The sequence below is a fragment of the Crocodylus porosus genome, unplaced genomic scaffold (assembly GCF_001723895.1).
Source record: "Crocodylus porosus isolate Cpor-Errol unplaced genomic scaffold, CroPor_comp1, whole genome shotgun sequence".
In the NCBI taxonomy this organism is placed as follows: domain Eukaryota; kingdom Metazoa; phylum Chordata; order Crocodylia; family Crocodylidae; genus Crocodylus; species Crocodylus porosus.
The window spans coordinates 34,041,778-34,067,196 of record NW_017728914.1 but is presented as its reverse complement, the minus strand read 5'-3'; the positions used below and the strand labels follow the sequence as shown (position 1 = coordinate 34,067,196).

Sequence of the window (25,419 nt, the reverse complement as noted above, 5' to 3'; positions counted from 1 at the left end):
AAACAAAACAAAACTGCAGCATTCAGCTCTACTGAAGTTACAGTAAAACCTCCAAGTTTGTCTTGGTGCAGACAGGAGAGAGCCATACCATTTCTACTCAACCCTCAAGTTCCTTTTCTAGTACAGTTACAGCGATCACTCCCAGGCACAGGCAGCTTTATCGGAGTTTTGGATATATCAGATGACAAGACAGATGTGCTGCATCTGGATGGGTCCTGCATTGGAAAAGCCAGACCAGACAGACAAATTCTGGAGGAAATTATTGATGTGGTCTTATGTGATACCAGAAACGAGTGTTTGCTCTAAGGTATGAGCACACCATTCTTTCAGAGGTTTTGCACAACTTCAATTGAATACCAGACCAACTGACACTAATAAAAATCAGGCTGCAATCTTACCAAGCTAATGTTAAAAAGAAGATGTACATGTATGGGAGTCTTGGAAGTTCACATTCTCCTTCATATCCCTTCAGTGGAGTCTACTGAGTCTGCAGTACTAAGACAATGTACCAGCATTTGATGCGTGTCTAACATCACTTAGCTGCTGCCTCTGTCCTGAACAAGCAAGCCTTGCTTCCCATATATATATTTTAACAACAGAATTTTTTACAAAACCATCTACGTGGAAAGCATCCATTTTTCAGTCGAAAAGGTAAGCACATGCAGCTAAATCAGCCTTAACACACACACCTTCCAAATTACCCACTTCAAATTCTGCCCTTCTACATGCTGCCATAGTAAAGCTTGGTTCAGATTTTCAAAGCATTGTCTAGCCATTGTCCTAGGCAGTTCCAGTGACAGAAGGCAGCGATAGGCAACTCACCCTTTTGGAAAAATCCCCACATACTCTCCACTTGATAAAGCAAATCTAGACTTTTTTATTTTATTTTTTTTTTTAACAATTTGCCAAGACTGGAATGAGAGATAAATAGAAGGCACAACAATTTTGCTTTTTTTTTTTATACAAATACAAACTAAACATGAAAAAAAAACTCCCTATTTCAATAAAAAATTTCACAAGTTCAGGAAAAGTGTTTTAAGAGTCAAGTTCTAGACATTTAAAACCTATCCCACAATCCAAAATTTGTAAGTGGTAGAACAGTAGTTAGAATTCCTTTTCGTGATCATGTATCAAAAGAAAAAGAAAAAAAAGACTCTATGGATGCCCTTTATTCCACTTTTACAGCGCCACAGAGAAGGGTGAATGTCAATTTTTCAAGTGGCAACATCTCCAGACCAGAGGATGTTCACATGACCCTCAGGGAATAAACAATAGTTTTCCTGCCCTTGAAATGCTTGCCAAGTGCTAGGTTTTCCTACAGGCTCTCCAACACATGCAGATGAAAGATTATTCCAACTGACTGAAATGCATTCAATTTCAGTACACAGGGAAAAAACAATCCATTAGGAAAGACCACTGGTACAAGAAATCCAGTCCATCAGTTTGCAATGAGCAAGGAAACTCAGTTCTTTTTTTAAAATCCACTTTTCCTAATATTGTTCCACAAAGCTGGAATCTGGGACAAGGACTAGAAAAAAAAAAAAAAAAATCACAAAAAACCATAACACAAACAAAAGAGGGCCAAAATAGTATCAAACGTAGCAGTCTATAACAGGCTAGGGCCACATTCCAAGATACCCAAGGCTGAAATTCACAAATCTGCAGGAACAAAGGTTTGTGCCATTGTGTCATCATCCACGATGTATTCACTGGCGTTGCCCGATGCCCCTTCCAGCTCCAAATCCTGGTTTCTGAGACATCCCTCCACGTGGAGGCCCTCGAATCCCACCTCCCAGCCCCCCACGAGTGCCTCCAGGTCCACGGGGTCTGTTATCTCTGCGATCACCCTCCCTGGCAGCTCGTGTTTTCTTTTCTTCCACATTCAGGCGTACCTCTCCCCTGAACATGATAGGCTGTAAGAGAATGCAGAGATTTACCAGTGTTACTGACCCAGCAGGAACTCTCAGAATACAGCCTTTCATTAAGCAGTACCAGCTACAAGAGAGAAAAAAGGAAGGGGGGGGCAGGGAGAAAGGGGACCCTGACAAATATTACAGTCAAGATGTGACTAACCTGGTAGTTGAGCCATAAATAGTAACCCTGCCACATGGCCAAGGAATTAGTGACATGCCAGAGCGGGAAACCAGCCACAAAAATATTACACTAAAGATGCATAGAGTTTTTCTGGTTCATTTCCATTGTTCCTTAAATTGAAGAGACGCAGGGTGAGCTGAGCTAGCTTAGGAGGAACTGACAATTAGCTAATTGTGCATCCCAGCCCTGGGACTGCGTGGGAGTCTGACCAGAGTTCCATACCACACTTCGCAAACACTAGAGAAGTTTTCCCTTTTAATAAAAGCAGCATTTTGAATCACTGTGATGAGTGGTTACTGAATCTGAAAGTCACGCTGCTACTGAAGTGGAGAAGAAGTCATAGATCATAGGAAAGTAAGACTGGAAGGGACTTCATGAGGTCATCTTATCTAGCCCTGCTCCTCAAAGGCAAGATCATCCCCAACTAAATCATCCCAGTAGTGTCTGTCCAACCTGCACTTGAATATTTCTGTCTTCTCTAGATAGACTAATCCACTGCTTGAACACCTTCCTAATCAGAATATTCTTCCTGTTCTCCAACCTAAAATTTCCTCTGCTGTACCTTGAGGCGACTGCTTTTAGCCCTGTCCCCTACGGCCTTTAGCTGTCAGTATACATCCCCATTTAGTAATAAAAGGCAGGCTGATTTGCTGTTCGAGTGTTAAATTTCACAATCCTAGAAATATCAACAGAAGCATGAATGATTCTGAATCACTAGTTATGCCATAATATAAATAGAAAGACTGAAAGAGTCTTCACAGTGGCAAGAAGTTATCTTTTCTACCAAAGGGAAAGCCTAGCTATCAGTGTCCACTGACCTTACCCTGGAAACAGCAAGCATCTAAAAAGGGTACTAAGCCCCTTCCTGGCAAAGGGGCAAGTGTATAGGAATATCATTGCAGCTTTGCCGAACTCTATTAATACCCCATTACCTTTCATTATCAGCCCCTTGCTAGCAGGTGCTTGTAGCTTATCAATCAGTTTAAAGGACTAATATAGAGTATTCACAATACAACTGAGTTATTTCTGCACGACCAGATCTTTAAAAATTTAAGACAGCGCACTAGTGTCCAGTGTATTGTAAATTGTTTAGTTTCCTGCCACCCCACAGAAAACTATCCATTAGAAGCAGAACAGAGATAGAGTTGTCCCTCCTTGTAGGTATAAACATTTAAAATATTTAGTCCTGGGTCATATTAATTACATTCCCCGTATTGTTAAAGATAGTTAATTTGGGCTCAATAATGGTTTGCTTGTCTGGAAAACTTGAGTGCACAACTGAAACAATGTAGACAGCAGATATGACCAACCACTCAGCTTGGTCACTGGCTACAGCGTTTATATCAACAGCAGCCAGGGACTGGCTAAAAAGATAGCAATGCTCTGCCTGTTTAGCACATACATTCTTTCCTAAACAAACATGGCACAGTTTATGACTGCACTAAGGGTCTGGGTAGAGGACCACTTTGCTCTTAGATTAGGAACTCCACAGCTCCTCTCTGCCCTCAACACAACCTTCCCACATGCAACGTGTTTTTTTAATCCTTTTGGGCTTCCTGGGTTAAATCTCAACCTACAATGACCGGGTTCAGTGGCGATGGACAGAGGGTGCACATGCACCCCCGACAGCCAGAATTCCCAGGCGGGGGGCAGGCAAGAGCGCTGGTGCCCCCCTAAGAGCACTGGGCAGGGAGTGGGGGTGCCAGAAGTGATCCCCACAATCCCCCTGCAGCCAACTGCGCTCTCTGAAAGTGCCAGCAGCGCTCCATTGCTACTTGTGGGTCAGGGTAATGGGGCCCCACCCCGGTCGTCAGTGGGATCAGCCGCAGGGGGACCCTCCACGGTCACTGACTGGCTGCCGAGGGGGCAAGTGCCCCCCCTCCAAACTCAGGCGGCACCAGCTGCCCATGACCAGGTTAATTTCTCTTACTGCCACATATTACTCCACATTCACCCTGTAGTTAGCAGCCTTACCTCCATTTTTGTAGGTTTTGGCACTAAATTCTGCCAACTTCTTCACCAAATGGCACAGAGGGGTAACACCCCTTTGCATGTCCACGAAGGGCAATTAAGAGGCTGACTAGCTAGCAGAATGTGCCGTCTTGTTACCGAGATCAATATTGCCCACTATTAATAAAAAGATATTCAACTGCTCTATTTCCTCCTTCGCCACCACCATTAGACCAAGGCTTATTTACCCTGTTGCTAAGAATCTTCTGAACTGGTTCAGGGTCATCAAACACCACAAACCCAAAGTTTGGGAGCTTTCCGCCGCTGTTGATACGGAGTTCTACAACATTGCCATAACCTGCAAGAGAGGAGCCGAGTTCTTTGGTCACACATTAGAATGCTCTGCAGGAACAGGCATGTGCTTTGGGATGAAATGCCCCAACCCTCCGTAACGAGCCAAGCAACACAAGGCAGCAACTTACTTTGGAAGAAATCCTTCAATTCAGATTTATCCACATCATGAGGAAGGTTCCCAACAAAAAGCTGGTGACTGTCTGGGTACCTCACAATCCGTCTAGTCTCCATATCACCTTGTTCACCTTCACGAACTAAAGAAAAAAAATGCCATTCACTTACTTAAACCAAGCAGTATCCGTGATCATAAAATGCCGAACCGTTCTGGTAAAACAGAGTAACTGGTTTGCAACAGGATTAGCCAAGGGTGCTGAAATTTCACAATACCCACACATTTACAAGAAGGGAGTTACATGTGTGATAAGTAAACTTCAGAACAGCTGAAGTTCATGTTTAGTTTGTGAATTTACACAAACTATCAGAAACCTGATTCAGCAAATTCAGCTGAAAACATACTCAAGCACCCTCCCACAGCTTGCCCAGAATCAACTACTACAAATGAAAAAGAAAAAGCATAGTATTTCAAAATGAGAGTTGAGTTCATTTCCAAAGCCTAGAAGATCTGGCCAAAATCAGCTCAAATATGCAGAGCAGCAGGACTTTAATGACCAATATTCCAAGAACTGAACAAACAGCAGCATTCATCCTCTTCTATATCAATTCTTCTTGGGTCCACCACAACATTAGAAGGCAAGGTACAAACGCAAATATATTCTTCTTACTTGGTCTGGGTCCTCTCTGTGGTGGGATGCTTGTTCGCTGCTCCCTCACCCTCTGATCCCTCTGAGGCCTCTGTGGTGGAGTTTGCGATTCAGGTTTGGACTCAGGGCGAGGCTGCAGAAATTCAAGCAGAAAGTAAGTGATGGCTCGCAAACAAGACCAGTAACAGAAGTAAGGTGAACTTTCTGGAGTTCAAAATCGAGTTGCACAGAAGTCATCATCTTTAATTTGCAGATGACAGTATGATCAAGCTTTTCATCAGTGGCTCTAACAAAGACTTGAGCCCAATTTATACTTATAAGTACAAAACACAGCTTGCTCTTTTGCTCGTTAGTGTTAGAATTCAAATTATCCTTCATTCAAAAGAGTTTATTCTGGGTTAACCATAGTTGTTATGCTTAATCTTCCTGTTAACTCCTAGACAAGGCCGGACTAACCCTTCCACCATGGCCCAGCTCACTAGAACTTAGGAGATTCTACAGAACCTGGTCCTCATTCAATCTTTGCTTAATACAGATCAGACACATGGTTTGCTTGTGGAAGGTTTTCCTCTCAGCCAGAAGAGTTAAGAATGAGATTGTTGTTAAACTGAGATTAATGTTTACAAGATGACACTAATACATTCAGAAAGCCACACCACACAAACAAGGAATTTGTTGTAGACACTTTTTCTCAAGTGACTCCAATAGTATCACACAAAGCTTGTAATTAATGCAAGATTCCTACCTGTGAGGCTGGTACTTTTAAAACATGAGGTGGTATTCCTGACACTGCAACAGCTCCAGTGGGTGGGAGGTTCTTACTTGTTACAGATGCCCATGAAAATGTCTGGGGAGATAAGGGGGACGCAAAAAAAAAAAAGCAGTGTTAATAAACCACTGTGTGGATCCATGTTCAAATCCTTTTCAGGGACACAAACAGCCCAAGTCAAGGGGTGGTAACAGGAGCTTTAAAGTAGTCATTGCAGGAAGAGGTCATCTCCAGCCCCTTAACACTGCAGAAGCGGAGGAAAAAAAAAAAAAAAAAAGCTGGGAAGCAGCAGTGCACCAGGGCCACTGTTGAAGACTTCAGAATGCATTGGTTATACTCTGCCCGCACAAAGACGGTTTTCTTCACTATCCTAGAGTGCATGATTTTAAAAAAAAAGCCTATTCTATAGCTGCCAGATTTGTTACATAAATATGTAAGACCGGGGGGAGAGCGGGGAATGCACTGTCATTCTGATATCAGCAACAATTAGATGTCCAATCATGTTTTCTGGAAAGAAATGTAACATGTAAAATATCTAGTTAACGGTCAGGAGAGAACTACTGTAAACAGCAGATGCCCCATCTTGCCAAGGCAAAAATTCTACATGGACACGAAACAAAAAGGTGAACCTATGAAAAAACAATACAGTGGAAGCCAGCCATTTGCATTACCCTGGAGTCCTCTTGCACTGCAGGAGCTGGGTCTGCAGGAACTGGAGAAGGACTCTTCTGCACAGTTTCCTCAGGAGCTGCTTCCTCCAGTACCGGCTCAGACTTTTCTTCCTGCACTTCTGCTTCAGGCTCCTGTTCAGGCTCAGGCTCGGGCTCAGGCTCTGGTTCTGCTACTGGCTCTTCCAGCTGTTCTTCCAAGTCATTGCTATCAGAAACACCATGAATAGTAACATGTTATTTCTGTAAATGGGAATTACCAAAGGTGAGATCTTAACCCAAGCAGAGAAAGTCCACTACATTCAACAGGAACTACAGAGACAATCCATGGGTATGGTTCACCTGAGGGGAGGAGAGAGGGTGTTAACACGTTCAACAGGATTACATGCTTCATAACAGAAAAGTATACCAGTTGAAAACCTAGTTTCTTAGTCTCAGAGTCAAGAGCCTGTAATTTCAATATCCTTTATGCTTGAACTTTCCTGAAGAAGTCAGAAACAGAAGCACTCCCCTTGACCAGACCACACTACACAATGTCTGACTTCCGAGTTTGATCTAATTACCTGACAGCCTGCTCATAGTAAGCCCCAGTGTCATCGGGAACTGCTTCTGGAGTCTGCTGCCTTTCCTCAGGTTCCTCCACCTCCTCCTCAGATTCTGGGGTTAGAAAAGAAAAAAAAAAAGAAAAGAAAATAAACACAAACACTCAGTACCAACTCAGAAGTATCTATGACAACATGCTGGCCCAGTTGTAGATATCAGGTACTTACACTTAGGTTATACCAAACTATAGCAAAAGTAAGTAATGCCTATTTTGACTATTTAAAGCTTTGGTTATGAGGGTCTTTTTTTTTCAAATATTTAGACAAAGCAGATCTGCTGGCTATGGTCTCCACAGTCTAGCATTAAATATCCCCCAAATGCCTTGTAGCACTCAGAACTTTATATGACCACAGACAGGAAAAAGGAGGACCATATTGCAAAAAAGTATAACGGCATGTGTTGCATCAAGGGCCTGTAAAACACTGACAGTATGAAAAGGACAAAAACAAACAGAAGAACAATGGACACATGGCAAATCTGCTCTAAAATAGAAAGAATTCCCTCTGGTCTGGGTATCAAGCACTGGAATCAACAAACCCTCTAATGTCACAGAAACAGCCATGAATAGAAGTTTCCAAGCTTCTGGAACTTACCCTCAGGTGGCTCAGTGTCTGAATCACCAAAGACCTCATCTTGGTAGCGGAAGATGTCGTTATGGACATAAAACTTATTTGCAACAGAACCCTGTAGGCAAACAGAGGTAAAAGTTGGTTTAAGTGTATTTTACTCCTAAAATAAAAAGATTAAATGATCATGAAGCATTTACAGGTAGTGGTAGATTTGGACCATGCTCCATTCCCTCTGTGGCACTCCAACAGGGCAATGGGAACAGAAAACTGCCCATCTCCTCTGCCCTGACAACACAAAACCCTTGAAGGACACAGAACCAGTATAGCAGCTTCTCCAGAGAAGGATCAGGAATATTTCTCAAAGAAAAGCACAAAAGCTATTAGTTCTTTGCGCTCCAAAAGTACTGCCTAGGGAACCATGGGAAGTGATCGACTTAAAGCAGACCTACGGTGAGGCTGCTAGAAGTTACAGTGAGGCTACACTAAAGGAGAGGACTAAGGGAGTAGACAGGTTACTTTGAACCACTGTGCCCTTAACTCCACACCCTGCATCAAACAGTTTAGCCAAGCCTAAAGGTCTGGCCTACAATGCTGGCTAGCTTTGGGGGAAATATCTTCAACATATAAATAACCAACATGCACAATACCTGAATTTTCTGGTTTGCTTACTGACACTTTCACACTCTTTTATCATATAAAAGGTTTGACAAGCCTGCCAAGACCTCTGTTGCAGTCCTTACCAACCCCCCATCCATTATAATACAGATGCAGGATATTCATGGGAGACAGGACTATAATATGAATTCCCCCCCCCCACAAAAGAAAAGAAAAAAAAAAAAACAACTTTGGAGAAAAACAATGAAGGACAATACAAATGCCAAAGTTAGATATAAACACAACTCCTGAAGCAAAAAAAGGAAAAACACTATTCAGTCCAAGGAAGGCGACAACCACATCTCGTTTCTTTATGACTGACAGAACCAATAAAGGCCAAATTAAATCTTAACATGAGATTGACAACTGTCAATTTGTCTTCACTGACATTTTCAATTACTACATGAAATGTTCTGTTTGAAAAAATGACTATTTTGAAAACATAGTTCAGTGGAAAGTTGATACATTATAGCATCAGAAACCTTGAAACCCAAGTTTTCAAATGAGATGGCAATCTTCTCAGTCTGTGGCATCAGCTGCTAAAAGAGCAAGTCATGGTTACAGAAAAATAAAATAACACTTCAGAATATATAGGCAAAGTTATAATAATGCCACTTACTAGTCCCAACTCAAAACATGACATGCCCTTACAATATTTTCATGGTTAATAGAAACATGGAATTAAGTTTCCAGAATGCCTTTTATGGAAATGTTTCTTGGCACAGAGCCCAAATTTGAACTTTCACTTCCTAATGCTAAGCCAAATAGCAAACCTACTTTCGTGTCAATGTTCGTACGAGACGAAAGCATACCTCTGGTGCAAGCACAAATGTCTGCATGAACCTGCGCACTGGCTGCATGTTATTGGAGAGCTCTCCCATCACCTGCACCACAACACCATCATTGAGAGTTGCATGGGCATCCACATGACGGATCTTCGTGTGGCAATCCTTGAAGTTCAGTGACAGCACCTTCTTGTGGATGTCCTGCAAGATCCAGGTTAGAGTCAATGACCCACTTCAAACTGGATTTAAGTTAGCAGAAACTGCTTCTATAGGGTAAAATCAGCAGGTTTAAGTAACAGAAAGTATACTCTGAAGTCTATAACTAAGATTACCTTTAAAGCCTTACAAAGCAAGTCCAACTGCATGCTTTTATTTCCTCAAAGCCACTTATTTTAAAGGCTTGAGACTATGTCCAATGTGGATCTGGACACTCCAGTTGAAAGTGAATTATTCCGACATACACCATACCCCACAAATATGTTCCAAATTCCAACTGCTCCTAGTATGGGGAAAATTTGACCAGCTTGCCTACTACCTCCTGAAGCAGCAGCTCCTACTACAAATCAGTTTTATAGACCCAGAATGCAACCTCCCAACGTGTTCAAACTGCAGACTACTATATTCCAAAGTGCGTGAGCAGACTTCTAATCAACTGATTCACCACCCAGATCTGCTTCAGAAACACAATCATCCCTTAAAACAAAGGGATCCAAAAAAAAGCTGCCATTCCAGTCCTTAAATTCAGTCACATGACACTATTTTGTTCACTTTTACAAGTGCTTACCGACTGCCCATAGACCGCATCAGCTGGTTTTCCATTGGAATCCAAGCCACCATGGACATAGGAAGAATTCTTTCCATAAAACCTGTTGAGGAAGTTATAAATTAAGCTTTGGTCCAGTATTCTTAATGCAACAACTACAGTTCTGAAAATAACATTATACTATAAATACTATCCTTAAACCAAATGGTATTGAAGGTGCACTAGTGAGATTCAGTTAAATTTTCAGAGTAGTAAAGAAACCCTCGTGCTTGCTGTTATAATCATCAAGAACAAAAAGAGAAAGAAGAGTTCCATCTTCCAGAAGCTAGACAGGGTCGTTACTGTGATGTCGGATACTCGTCAAAGAAACTGATATAGGAAGTGGAGACAGAGAAAGACACTCTTGATATGCCTGCTTTTCCAGCAGCACAGACTGCTTGGGATTGTGACAGTCCTCCTGATTCTCTGCATCACAGAAGGCAGGGAAGATTTGCACATAAGCCAAATCAGATTAGTTATTTATATATAATCACACGGTTCTTTACCCACCCCCCAACACCCCTCATAAACTTCCATGAGCTGAGTTCATTTCATCAGATGCCGTCTGATATCTCTGATTCAGCCTATAAAGTGCGAGTCTACCTTACCTTCTGCTAGCTTCAGACAAACACAGCTAACTCACAGTCTCATCCCAGTCATCCAGGTAGTAAGTGTACAACAAGATTTATTTGACAGTCATTATAAATTTTAGTCAGAACCAAGGATATGTAGTTTTATGTACCTAGAAACAAAAACTATAGTAACACATAAACTATGAGTCATCCTTCCATTTTATAGCTTTTTTCACTCCTAGCTAATGTACCAGAAATGCTGGCAGCAGGTACAAAACTGTGAACAGAAACTCATAACTGATCCAATAGACTGTTTGTCTGGACTAACCAGAGAGATTCAACTGCTTGCCACACTTGGGAACAACTCTGGAAAGTCTTTACCTCATAACCAGTTAAGTTTTTAACTTGAAGATGGGTTTCAAAAATCTAGAAATATATATCTAGCAAGATAAAGAAAGCATGACAGCCCCAAAACAAGTCAGTCTACCAACGCATGTTATAACAACGACGGGATTTAAATTCAGAATGATTTTGCCACCGATGCTCCTAAAAAGAGTTAGATCAAAGTCTCTGACTTTAAATCATGGTTTTAAAAAACAAACAAACAAACAAAAAAAAACCAGCAGGTAACTAGTTATATGGTTAATTACTGGTACTTAATGTGCATTTATATCTGGTTATATCTGAATACAAACTGGAACTAAATTACAAGCAGGAACAGTAGTTATTTCAGATACCTTTGACAAACACGGTCTCTCTCATCATCTTTGCTTTTCATCATCTAATCTAGTCAGTCACAGCTTGGAAGGGAGCAGTGACACAGGGGTTAAAGCATCTTGTTACCGCTTCAGACACTGTCTCTAGCTGTCCCAGCTGTTAACTGAAGATTCAAAGACAGGAAGAGGCTAGCCATTTCACTGCCTGTGCATCTTACTGGCTACTAAGTTTAGGGAAACTTCTGGCTCTTGCTGCTGGGAATGAATACATTTGATGGTAAGAGTCCATTTAGCAGAGATTAAAACATGTATTCAAGCCTTACATCAAGCTAGCCAAAAAGGTGGGTTACACTTGTTTACAGTTTATAGCAGGCAAGAATTGCTAACATTTATATGTAAATTAAAAACAAGGAATACACAACACAAAAAACAGTGTATCAAGTTATGTAAGCATAACTTTACCTGTGCAAGTAGTCTGGTGCCTGGTTCAGTAGAGTATAATACTGCCTCACAAATTCCCGCCCGACCAGCAGGGGACTTGGCTTCTCCATCACCATTTCTTTGGTCAACTGAAAACTGAAGACCAAAAGACGTATGTTAACTGCACAATGTCAATGTTTGCATTCCACTGGTATGTGACTGGTTTTACCACAATGATCAATTTAACCAATACAGAGAGCTCTACTTTCAAATCACGCCTCCTCCCCCACTCCTCTCTCTGTGGGAAAAGGGTTCCTTGCAACACAAAGGAACTTAGGCATCCTAAATATCACAGCAGAGAGCAGGTAGCAAACAAGAAAGGTTTTTGAAGAGGATTTTCTAAGTCACTTAGAGCTGATCCAAGTCCTACTTGCGTCACTTGACTTCACAATTAGATTCAGAAGTCAGACACTTTGAAGTGAGCCAGCTACTGTATTACGACCACTTTGAAAAAGTCTGTACAAAACAACCTATTTCTAGTCAACAGCACAGGACTCATACTAATCTGTGACAGTTTTCAAGCCACCTCTCAAATTTGAGAGGAATACTGCATTATATACAACAATTACCTTACTATGAACTTCAGTAAGCAACTTCTTTCCCCACTTACCTCCCCCATTTAGTTGATCATGTCACCTAAATCCACAAGGTAAATCAAATGTATGCTAGGACCGACTATATTTTACTGAGCCTAGGGGATTAACAGATTAAGGAACTCTCTCCTGCACAAGCCATGAAATATCTTAACTTCTCATATCTAACCAAGAAGGCACTCTTCCCCATACAGGCTTCCCTTCAGTTATTAAAAAAACAAAACAAAAAAAGTTGAAAAATGTTCTTGCTACCTATACTCAGAGTCCTATCTGATACTAGCTGACGTGGAAACAAAGCAGGGTCCTTTCTGCTTCATATCACCAACCATTAGAGAGACATGGAGTAGGACTGGAGCTTAGTTGACAGTTTTGTTGTTGATGCAAGGCAGAATATGACAGTTGGCTCTGCTGCGACTACACTGACTCAGTATTGCTGACAGGCACAAAAATCCAGCAAAAAGCCTGCAGTAAGCCAAGCAGATGTTATCCAAAAGACACGGTAAGGAGCAGAAGAGATGTCTGAAAGGCGCTTTTCTAGTATTACTGACACTCTAATCCCTTTTCCCACCTAGCACTCTCCCAATCAAAATGCAGGGTTTTTAGAAGTACAGCATGCAACTCCTATAGGCAAGAACTTCAAACCTGCCCCCTTTAGCCCAAACCAACCATGTGAAGCCTTATAGAACTGCTCCATGCTTTATTGTTGACCCATATGGTTTTATTTAAGGTTTGAGTTACTAAAAATAGCTTCAGGGCCAAATTCTAAGCCTTCTTTGTTGGCAGAGGATATCAGAAGAGCCTCCCAGGGAATTTCTCCAGTACTGAAGGAGCATGTACCCAACACGTGAAGACTTATTCCGTACTCTGACATTAGGTCAATGAAGGGGAATATCAAGAGTGGGAAAATCGCCAGTGAGACTAATTTTATTCTAAAAAATCAGCCCTCAAAAGCACCTTTTTATATCATGGGAAAACCACCCCAACTCCAGAACTGGAGATGCATACGAGCAGCTATCTTTGCCTCCCCATCTGGGCCTCTTAGAGGGACGCAGGCGAGAAGCCCAGCCTCAAATTTTCTTTCATTTGTGGTTGCTGCTGTTGTTCAGTGACATTCAAGTAAGGCCTATCAGAAACCCATTTAGTAGAAATGTTCTGAAAGAAAAGGTTAATAGCTTAAATTAGCTGTTTGCAAACTTTGTAGGCTCAAGACACCCTTCAGAAAATAAGAATATTTCTTTCTGAGTCTCTCTGAAAAAGACAACAGGTCAGAAAGTCTATGATATTATGGCTTCCCACTTGAAATTTCTTGAGTTTATTTTGTGAATTATGTATAGATTTTTGCATTCCTTAGTGCTAATAATGTACAGCACACTTAGAAGGATTTCACAGCAGCTTGACTAGGAATCAACAACTTTGATATTTGACTTTAAAGAGCTGTTAACTTTGAATGTGTACTTAACCTTCTGATCCACAAGTTTCATGAAAGCCACCTGCAAAGAAGCTAGTCACATAAAGGTAAAGAGAACTACACACACAAAATATGAATAATAATGGGGTTCATAGCAGTTGCAGCCTCAATCTGACATGTTTTCATTAAGAGAAGTAAGTTATTCATTAGCTGCTCTGGCTAATATGAGAAGCCACTACTATCACCTTGGTTCTGGAGATGACCGACTTGGTAGGGCAATGGTTTATTGATCATTTCCAGTGCACAAAAAAGCATATGGAAATTACGCAAAAGGAAATTATAACCATAGTAAAGGACACATCAGGTATGCAAATAGTAATTTTAAACACCAAAGAATAAAAGTATAAGAAAGCATGCATCCAATAAGTTGAATTTGCACTTTTGTGATGGCCTGCGTGGATGGTGTTAGCCAAAACCAAGGCAACTTTTTCCTCAATTTTACTTTTCTGATGGCTCAGGAGGTTAGCTACCTCCTCCTCTACAGTCAACAAATACACAATCAGTATGCATCTTCCACATCACTGAACACTTGGATGTATTACTGTAAGCTCTGTTAGCACCCAAAAAATCTGTCCCAAACCAGTGCCCTGTTGGGCTGAGTGACATACAAATACAGAAGAGATGCATCCTGTCCCAAGAGGCATACTAGGGATAAGACAAACAAAAAAAACCAGGACTCAGAAACACACAAGTAAATATGATGATGAATTGGTGCATTTTTGGTTTTTAAATTGAGATGGTGATATTGTGAACAATGAAAGGCAACAGCACGGAGAGAGAAAGGAATGGTCACAGCCCATGGTTAAACAAGCTGTGACCCACAACCAGGGTTTTGCAAGCACCTTCACAGGCTGAATCTTTAGATCCAATTCAGAAGGTAAAACCATGGCTGTAGAGAATACATCAGGAACTTTTCCTATACAAAAGGGAAAAGAGTGGGGGGGAGGGGAGAGGAGGCAAGAAGGTGAGAGATTGACTCTACCTATTTGTCCATATAATTTTTTTCCATTAAAAAAAGCATTTTAACCTTTGAAATATTAAGGATGTCAAGTTTAGGGAAGACTAGATTTGGATAACTGAACCAGAGAAACAGGAAGAGCAGAACCTTACTCACACAGGTTATGGGTGCACTGGCACCAAAATGTAGCAAGGTTTTCTTTCCCCAGGACACCTGTGAAATGCCAGGCTAACTTGGTGGGAGTAGAAGCAGCAATGAATTCCCATCCCACATCTAGTTAATATAAGAGACCCTGGGTTTTAATTGTTATGTAGGTCACACAGCAGGAGGCCCTCTGCTCTAAGCTCCAACTGACAGTTTTTCATACACTATATCAGTTTGCAAACAAGCAGGATTCCCTATTAGTATGTACACGAAGGTGTTTGCTTAATTTTTACAACATACAAAGGACTTGGAAACATAGGGCCAGATCTAACTCATACAGATATCTGTAGGAGGCCTTCCACTCACTTCAGGGTGAGCTGGATGAGGCAACTATTTGATGGCTTTTGATCTTGAAGTAAAAGTTTGATGGATTTGCATTGCGCAGGACCTCAATAAGCTGATGTTACTCTCACTGCTGGCTGAGTCATCCCTGCCAAAATTAGCATCTTCCTCCTTTCACATTCAGGTGAACGCATCCTCATCACTATGTTCAGCCACATGGATGTTACCTTCCACACAGCTCTGCTAACATGTTCCAATACATATACTGAATATAGATTTCCATAGGTTTTGCCATGCAAGCACTACAAAAGCTTAAGCACAGAGCCATTCTGATCCCATGTTCTTCATGGTAAAATCCTCTACCAAAATTGACTTGCAACATGCAAAGAGAAATACAAATGCTTCCAGCTCTGGTTAACTGGAATTGGGGGATGGAGAGGAAACTCTAACAGGACCTAATCACCGAAGAGTAATCTGCTTTTACTCCAGCTGCACCCACTGCTTCTGTGAGTAAGCATCTATCTGTTCATATTCCAGAGCCAAGACAACAAGAATGAGGTATACCTCCTCTCTCTCAAGTGTTTATTTTGCACTGGGGATTCAGGAGGGATTCATTACCCAATTACTTTACCACAGAATTATGGTAACTGAAAAACTGTAAAAAATGTATTTGTATTGTGCAGAGCACAGTAGTAGCCAAGCACCTCAGTTATCACTTAATTGTAACAGTTATCAAACCTCTTTCTGAGTCCTGGCTATAATGAGGCATGGGAAGGCCTTATGAGAAAAGAAGATGCCAAACGATTAACACGGAGGAACAAGCACCCACCTAATTTTAGGTATAGGAGCCCACATTATTCTATTCCAATAAGCAAACAAAACCATTAATTTAACTGTGTACTACTACCACAATTTTAGTTTTAGCTTTGTTCTTAAAACAACAGATTAAAATGAGATGTTCAACTGGTCCTCACCTGGTTGGTGGAAAACTCCACCATCTGTTACAATGCTCATACTTGGCAGTGTCAGTGCTAGTCAGTCTCCCCAAGTACAGTTATGTAAATTAGAGAATTCTTTATGCAAATTTGATATTCAGCAAATTAAGACTTAGATTCACAAAACTCATTAGCAACTTTGTACTATAACAGACAGGTGTCATGTTAGCATAAGCTAGTATTGATTAATTTAGCAAATACTCCAGAAAAATATTATATTTATTAGCTCTTGCCTTTCAAATACTCAACACTATGATTATAAAATTAACTGAAGTCCCAGTTCCACACAACTGCCGCCAAATTCATCATCTCCTGTGTAAGCAATGCTGTGCTGAAGTTCAAAGAGGCCAGCTGGTCACTAAAGCTACTCAATCTGTCATCGTGATCCCAGAAGACTTCAGCTCAACCAAAAGCCAGTTCAAAAATCAAGATTCCAGACCTCCCTTTTGAGGAAAAAAAAGTCATAACTGGGTTAAGCATCCTTCTGGAAGCAAATTTATCTTTGATTGCTGTTATGCTAAAACTTAAGATGGGTAGAAATGGGTTTCTACAAACCTTCAGATAAATGGCACAACCTACCTTCGGAGCCTTGCCTTTTCAACTGCCAACTCCTTCACCCCCTTCCTCTTACTGGAGTAAGCTTCAGCACAGCAGGCAAGGTTCTTTGGGTAAATGCAATATCTTTTCTTAGACCAATTAAATAGTTGGAAAAATTGTTCTTTGCAAGCATTCAAGCACAAAACACCCTTCTCTAGGCAGAGGGAGAGTTTGCAGTTGTTTACACACAGCAGATAATCTATAAAGTATCAAATCGCCACAATGTGCTGCACATCTTTGTGATGGCAGTATTACACTGTCCAGTAAAATGAAGAATCCTGTGGCAGTCTGAATCCCACCTCTTTGGACTGTTATTATATTGGAAAATGATAATTTATTTGATATCTTCATTACAACTCTGCCAAATTCCTACAAATTATTGAAGCACACCCAGGAAAGCTTAATCCAGCTCTTTATAGCTAAAGAGCTCATTTGTTCAAAGATCCTCACTGCACTGCTACACTAACTAATGCCCACTCAAGCAGGGTAGATGTTTTTTAGATTTTCATCTCCACAGCTTCATCTTCAGTTATACAAGGGGTGCTGTAGCACACATTCACCATCCTTGGAACAGTTTCCCACCCCCCAAGTTTAGGCATCACACATGCCAATTCTTGACTGTGTTAGTCATCAACCAGCTCCTTAAACGGTGGTTTGTAGGTTATCTTTTTTCATGGATGAATATTTCCCTAGAAAAGTTTGCACATGGCAGACTACAGAAATGTATATTCCACTCAATAACTTATAAATATTCATCCAGCTGAAAATTTTTCAGGTTGCTTAGTTACGTGCTCAAGACAACAAGCCGTTTGTTAATATGACAGTGCTTCCAATGCATGCTACTCCACAGATCCAACAAGCCAGAAAGAAGAGACATAAAATGAACAAATAATCCTGCAAAGCAGGACACTTCTGCATGCCTCCACTCAAATGAGAGTGAATGCAAGAAAATGCAAACAAGCAGTGAAGAACACGTTCCCTTGCATTAGTCTCCACCCCCCTCCTCTTTTGCACGACTCCATTAAGCTTCACTTGCTCAACTAGCAGGAATACAGGACAGCAAGTGGGTACCTGTAGAAACTATAATGTTACAAATCACCAGAGAGCAGATAGACAATACAACACAAGCAGGATAAACCTGCATTGCTAAGCAAGGTCCAGAACTCTCCTAACCGGGGAAACGTATCACCATGCTACCTTGTTCTGAAGCAGAACAAGTAATATGAACCTTTTCAAGGAAATGCATATTTAAACACCGAGGCAGCAGAAACAGAAGTGGTCAGCAAGCTTCTCTCCCCATCAAACACATTCTTATATTTTATCTGAGGGTAAAGGCTGTTAAAAGCCCCACATTTGCTGACAAACCCACATCACATCAAATATTGGTAGAGACAGCATCCAAAGAACTTGAGGAACAAAAACAAAAACAAAAAAAAAAATCCTAAAGCAGTCAGAATTGGTGATGATCACAGATTTAAAAACAGGTCTCCTCCAAGATGGGGAATGATTATTCAAAGCTAAATGAAAAACTACAGAAATAAAGGAGCCTTGTGAGCATTAAAATCCAAACTGAAAAGGGGAGGGGGGCAGGGGAAGCAGTTACTGAAAGTTATGTGTTTTGAAGAAGGCACCACTTTTTTGTACTCTGACAGATACCCATAGGAGGATGTTCAGTCTGCCTGTGAAAAAGTCATATTACACGCTGGCCTTCCAGGCATAACTAGTTAACAGTGAAGAAGTCAACAGATTGTAGTTGTTGAATGGGCACACACTGCTCTAGTGTTTCTTAGATATAATAAATCAAATAGCTCATCTTTTTGGAACGAGGTGCAGAAAGCTAAGCGATGGAACATCAAATCCAAGGCCTTTTTAGCTGCAAATAATGGAATGTTTAAGATTTAATTTGTGACAACTTACAAAATTACTGGTATTTAATTCTTACCTCCTCTGGAACATTAACAAATGTAACCCTTAAGCAGTGACAGCTCACTGGAAACAAGCAAGCATCAATCACACAAGCCTAGAGCATTTAAAAAGTGCATAATATGTGCTAGTAATTATCCATTTAATTGTGTAAGAGAGATTCAGACCTAGAGCGTACTGACCTACCTACTGCAAAGATAACTAGGATCTTCGTTCAAACTTTATTTCAGCCAATCGTATCTGCAATGAGCTCTATAAGTCATTGTAGTAGGAAGACCACATATACATGATAAGATGGGTACTGTGGCCTAGCACATAAAATACTATCCTGGAACTCCAGAAATCTGGGTTGTGTAAAAGAATCTGGCACTAGCCTGCAATGTACCCTTAGGCAAATTGTGCCTCTGGGCCTCAGTTTACCCATTTGTAAAATGAAGACAATGATACCTGCCTCCTTTTTAAAGGATTTTGAGATGATCTAAGTGGGGAGGAGACAGGGGAAAGAATGCTGGTATTGTTATACCAGTTAAAAATGCAACTGGCATTTTACTTCAACCAGAAAAAAATTCTTAGGGGTTACTGCTTCTCTGACTGAAGGTAAATGTCCAAACTAGCAAGGTATGGAAACATCTATATTGAGGAGCCTTTGAAAAAAAAAAATTATCTTAGCCAAAAGAAATTTTAAAAGATTAACTGACACACACTGAAAGATCCATGTGAAAAAAATGCATAAAAGCTCAACATTAAAGTCAGCACTGCCCAAGCTCATACTTAAAAATCCTCCACTTGCCAATGGCAGATGGGAAGCTTTCCCAGACAGCGTGAGGGAAGGCCTTCAGATGCCATCAGAATGCAAATAAATAAGCACAGACCTCTGCAGAATAACTGTCTTTTGAAGTAGTTTTTAAGTCCTTGTTGTTGTTAGCTTACCTTTCCAAATGCCAACCAAGAATAAACAAATGCAATGCTGTTCCACTTTGTAGACAAAAATCTATCCTCTCAGTTGCTGTTCAGTTTTGCCAAACAAACATCAAGAAAAACAAATTAAACTAGCCACTTTCACTGCTGCTGTTCAGAAGCTGGCAAGCAGGGGTGCATCAACACCCCTGCATTAATTTCATGCTACTGCTGCCCAAAAGGGGAGAGACATGGAAGAATGTTCACAAGGAACGAATACCTAAAGTGTGACATGTTACAGCAGCATGGCAGAAACCTGCTCCCACTACTGCTGCAGAGGTTCAGGGTGGGGGAAGAGAAGAGACATTCCTACCCTTCCTACAGCTAGGAACACAGAGAGACAAGCTTCAGATCTATCCAACACCTACCAAAGGCAAGCAATAGATAAGGGGCATGTCTGTGAGGGTGGCCACAGGAATTCCTAACAGATTATTCTGTTACCAGAAAGTGTATATACGAGAGTTTCTTACTAAGGTACAGCCCCGAGACTCACTTATTGAAGAGGTCTTTCCACAGTCTTTAGTTTTCCAGGAAAGATTTCACCCTCCCTCTTTCCCCATTGTTATACTTTGATGGTAGAAGACATTAGATATATTGGTAATCGTAATGCTTCAAAAAAGAGACTAATTTAAGAGTTCTTATGCCGCTCTCAAAATAAAGTTGTAATAATATGCAAGTTAGATTTCACAACACTTGTGTAACAAAGAATCACCCTTCATCAAGTGAATATTAGTTACAGGCCAGGGAAAAAATAGCAATGAACTATGAAGTTTAGCATTTCTTTCTGGCTAAAGTTTTAATGGCTCCCTAGCAGACCTGGATAATGGCAGTCAAATTAAAGGGTTGTATCAGGGCTGAGTCTAAGTAGTTGCATGTGTAATGAAAGTTAAAAAGCATTCTCGACAATGAAAAAACTCTACAAACCAAGTTTATGTCACCATTTTATTTGTACTTTACATCTTGGGTAAAGGTAATGGACTTGGCACAACTTCATCTTCTGTGCATAAAAGCTGCACCATGTGTTGCAAACTCTTAGGGAATATGTAGGAATGCTGCAAGACTACTGCCCTACAGCCATCCAAAACTCCAGTCTGCATGAATGGCACAACCCAAAATGTACTCCCTACATCTGAAGCTCTCTACCATCCTAAGGTGTATTATTGAGCTTAGCATCTGACAAGCCAGTGAATCTGAAAGCAACACAGCTCCTTTTAGATGTTGAAAAACAGCAGTCTCAGGGGCAAATCCATGACTAGCACCCACAGAACACATTATATAGAGGTCTTAACGTAAGTGGTTCCATTTCTGTTTTCGTATGTTTGTACAGGGAGGCACAATGCCGCTGTGGTGCACGCCCAAACAAACCCACACAGGAACACAATTCTTTCACATCTTCAGTTTGGCTGTTATGCTTGGTCTATGTACACCAAGATTTAAAACCTGAAAGCATCTGTCACCTGACCCCTGACACCTAAAGATCAATGTAAACTTACCTCTTGTTAAGTCACTCTGGTTTAGCTTTGCTTACTGTGGGGTAAAAGGAAACAGACACACCACCTGCAGCAGATTCACCCGCATCACAGCTAGCCTCCAGTCTTCAGGTTGACATGATTTTTGTCTGCATGATTTTTTTGTCTAAACTTATAGCAAGTCTTTTACTCCTACAGGTTGCAGCACAGCAGAACTGGAGGAGCCTGAAGCAGGCCATGGTTTCATTTCCCACTGTACATCCAAAACACCAGTGAAGGGTAAGTGAGAACTGGGCAGAGAAACAGCCATGCTACTCTAAAACGCAAAGACTTGCCGTGAGGCAAGTGAATCCAGTGCGTGTGGTCCGTCCATCTCCTTTTATCCTGCAAGCAAAGCTAGACTGCAGTTATTTACCTCACTTCACCTGCTTCAACAGTCATCTGGAAAGATGTAGAGGGAAACCCTGAAACCTTTGTGGCTAGATGCCCAATTCAACAGGCAGAAGGGAATAAGGTCCCCTTCCCTCTCCCCACTAATCTAAAACACACCTCTAGGAATTGTCCCAAATCCTTAATTCATTAGGCTATGGAGACAAGCAGGAACACACTCCCCCGCCCCACCCAGTGAGCATGTGTGGACTAGGGTGGCAGGAGTAATGGGATTTGCTAACGGTGTACATCCATAACATTCAGTTAGATTAGAACTAGTAACCTGGTAGTTCATTTACGAGGGGTATGCTTACATACAAGAGTTACTTCTGGGCTATAAGAATGGCCTTTTCTTGCCAGTCACATTGGAGACCAACTCCATCACTGGGAGAGTCAATGAATTTCCAGTTTCCAGGCACAGCAAAGTTATAATCTGCCAAGGGCATTTCTATACCGAGTTACATAAAACCCTAGGACGCAGTGTCTTCTCAACTGCTGGTCCTAAGCGAGGGATAAGAAAGTTTTGATCTCTGGTATTGGATCAGTGCCTGCAGAAGCTTAGCGAGCATAACACCACGTGTATTCATGCTATGTGAAGGGTTTTTGGCCATGACCGTTAACCCTAGAAGCATAATGCCAGGTTAATACAGTTTTTTGTGCACAAGTGCTAAATAAAGTTTTTCTGGGTTTTTCTGTGCATGACTGCTAAAGTTAAGAAATCTAATGCTTATAAACTTTTTAGCAGTTCTTCTTTTGCAAGCAATTCACTCATCTAGAAGAAAAGCAAGTGGCTATTGAACCAGTCCTTAAATCAGCCCCTAACTCCCTAAGAGCATAGAAAATGTGTACCTTACCCTGATACTTCAAATAGGATCAGCCCTCAAGGCTATAACTGACTAGCTGTTTCTTTCTGGAATTGGTCGAAGCCTTACTATATTAAGTCTCAGACCTTAGACAAGTATAACGTTCAATGCCAGTCGAGTATGAAATGAGCATGTCTGATACTCTATCATTTGTATTTAATCTCAGACCTTTCTTTTGCCCTAGTCAAGGCTGTTGAAGACAATTCCAGCCAAAGAATCCACAATAGTTTTAGTTGGAAAAAAATTATACTTAGTATTTTAACATGATTATTTGGAATTTCAGTTACATTAATTAAAACGCATCTCAAATGTTTTGTGCATGTCCAGCTTCTCCACAGAAAGTCTCATTACTTAAATTAAATCAAAAATGAAGTATGGCAGGCTCAGAAACTGATGTACATATTCAGAAGACAGCATCTCATCATGAGATCTGAGACCCATTTCATTTTAATTGGCTTTCCAACTTCTCTTCAACTTTCCCCACCTGCCATGTTACTTAAAAACATTCAAAAAGGTTTGAGTGATGGCATCTGAAAGTTCAGCAGTTAATTTCATAAATATTTTCTAACTCTTCCCATGGGCCATCATGTGTCAAATTCAGTAATTCCAAGTTACTAAAGTTATGAGCCAAGACCTCGAACAATTCATAGCTATAATACAAGGCCCCTGCCCTCAGTTTCTTGCTTTTCCATGTACAGTATGGCACAATACAATGTGCAAGAAAGCACAGGCAAGCACAATTTACACCCCAAAGCTGTTTCACACACTATAGTCTTAGCAACCTGAAGTGCAGCAGCAATTCTAAAAGGATTCTGGTTTACATTTTAGCCTGGGGAATGCTCCTGAAGCACAAGAGAGGACATGGATCCAACATTATAAATCTCTTGAAACACGTATGTGTTTTATAATGGTCCTTTTAAAGCTTAAAAGGACTTTAAGCACATTTACTTACTTACACTAAGAAATACCCGGTGGACATTATAAGTTAAGTATTAACAGATTTTTTAAATATGCACAAGTCCAAGTTTGGGGCTTTACCAACTTGGACCATATCTCCACCTGAACAGACACTCAGGCAACAAGAAATGGCAGATCATCGGACAAAATACTCCTTTTGCTCCTCTTAAGTTAGCCGTCTTTGGGGCTACCTAAACCCAAGAAGGATGCATGCACGAAACTCTTTGCAATGCAATTTATGTGAAGGAACCTACAAGAGATTTCCAGTAGGTTTGTATTTGTCCAGCCAGCTTCATCATGACAGAAATGTATCCGCCTGGTATTCTCCTATGTGGCTTACATCTTTCTGCTTCTGTATTGGTTACATTCAGTCCTAATGTAAACTCACCTACCCAAAGCTTACACAGAGGAGACAGGCTTGTAACCCATGAATACTAATATTTAATTCCACAGGTCTGAAATGTGAATGTTGAAGTCACTTTTTTTTTTTTAAATTTAATTTATACGTTTGGAAAAAAAAGAAGCAAAAAAATGCAGCTAAGCAACAAAAGCTCAGTTCTTTTGGGAAAAAGTAGTACCTACTCTGCGTGCTTACATCCTGCACAGTATTTTCGAAGTGATTTACAAAGTCTAATTTGTGGGAGATGGAGTAAGACCCCCAATATGCTGCGGTGTGCAGCGTCTGCATGTGCAGATACCATTAGTTAGGTAACAACTCAAAAGAAAACACCAGATCCTGCCTAATTTCCCCCTGTAGACATCCTGTTGCCTATCATCTTCCCCACCTAGGGCAGGGAGCTGGACCCAAAGATCTTGCAAGGTCCCTTCCAGCCCCTAACATCTATGCCTATTTTGCCACAAACTTTTGTAAGGCAGCACGCTTGCAAGATTTCATATTTTCAGGTCAAAGGAGAATTGCAGCCCTACTAGCCCCGCAAGCCAGTGTACGTCGCCACCCAAAAAGTGGGCTGCAAGAATATAGGAAAGGGACCTGAATGAGCTTTAAAAGTGGATTCTCCTTTTTAGGAGGAAAAAAACCAAACAAACCCATGGGGAACTATAGTTTTTCCCTTGCAAGTTGGTACAGCTCCAGCCTGCCCAGGGCCGCTTGGGCTCCCCCCCAGCCACACACACACACTGGGGATCTGGGGGTGGGTCAAGAGTGAGGGGCCGACCAGCCGCATTTAGAAATAGGTCCTGGTGCAAAAAGAAAACACACACACAAAAAAAAAAGAAGTTGAGAACCAGTGATCCCAGCAAGTCTGGCCCAGTGCAGAGCCCAGCTCAATCTGCTCCTGCCAGAAATTTATTTGTAGGCAAAGTGTCAGGAAAAAAATAATAATATATATATTATATGGATAAATAGAGGTATGATGGTGTGTAGTTAGATGAGTGGGCAGGTGGATGGGCAGTTAGACGGGTAGGTAGGTCGATGTACAGGTGGGTAGATGGATAGGTCGGTAGGTGGGTAGTTAAGACGGGTGGGTAGACGGGCGGGTAGGTGGGTCGGTCGGTAGGTAGGCGGGTGTCCTCGTGCGGGGCCGCCGCGGGAGGGAAGGCGGGCCCGGCTCTTCCCCGCGGCGCCCTCGCCCAAGGCCCCTCGTGCGCGGCCGCCGCCATCTCTTTCATTCTTGGGGCGGAAAGAAGCGAAGCCCCCGGGCGAGCGGGCAGGGCATGGCGTGGGAGTGGGAGTGGGACTCGCGCCCCTCCCCACGCGCGAGGACAAAGCTGGGCCGCGGCCCCTCCCCCCCGCGCGAGAGGAACGCGCCCCTTCCCCCTCCCCCCGGGGGACACCAACCGCCGGCGGCAGCAGGGCCGGGCGGGGCGGGCACCGCTGACCTGCGAGCGGAGCGGGACCGACAGCGGGAGGCGTCACTTCAGCACCGGGCGACGGGAAGCACCTCACGCAACGGCGTGCTCCGGCACCGGCTGCTACCTATATAGCTG

General features: G+C 41.7%; 1 protein-coding gene across 2 annotated transcripts; it reads right to left on the bottom strand.

The window, feature by feature from the left end:
* Positions 1-853: 853 nt before the first annotated feature.
* G3BP1 (G3BP stress granule assembly factor 1) lies at positions 854-25,419 on the bottom strand. Of its 2 annotated transcripts, none has more exons than XM_019535257.1 (12): positions 25,312-25,419; positions 11,760-11,873; positions 9,992-10,073; positions 9,235-9,408; positions 7,793-7,883; positions 7,160-7,253; positions 6,600-6,804; positions 5,905-6,006; positions 5,181-5,292; positions 4,527-4,652; positions 4,293-4,423; positions 854-1,913 (listed from the first exon to the last, which is right to left on the bottom strand). In XM_019535257.1, the coding sequence occupies exons 2-12, from the start codon at positions 11,852-11,854 to the stop codon at positions 1,707-1,709; spliced, it is 1,419 nt and encodes a 472-aa protein (XP_019390802.1). In that variant the 5' UTR covers positions 11,855-11,873; positions 25,312-25,419; the 3' UTR covers positions 854-1,706. The 2 variants fall into 2 exon arrangements, with proteins under 2 accessions (XP_019390802.1, XP_019390803.1); XM_019535258.1 differs by having other exon boundaries at positions 4,293-4,402.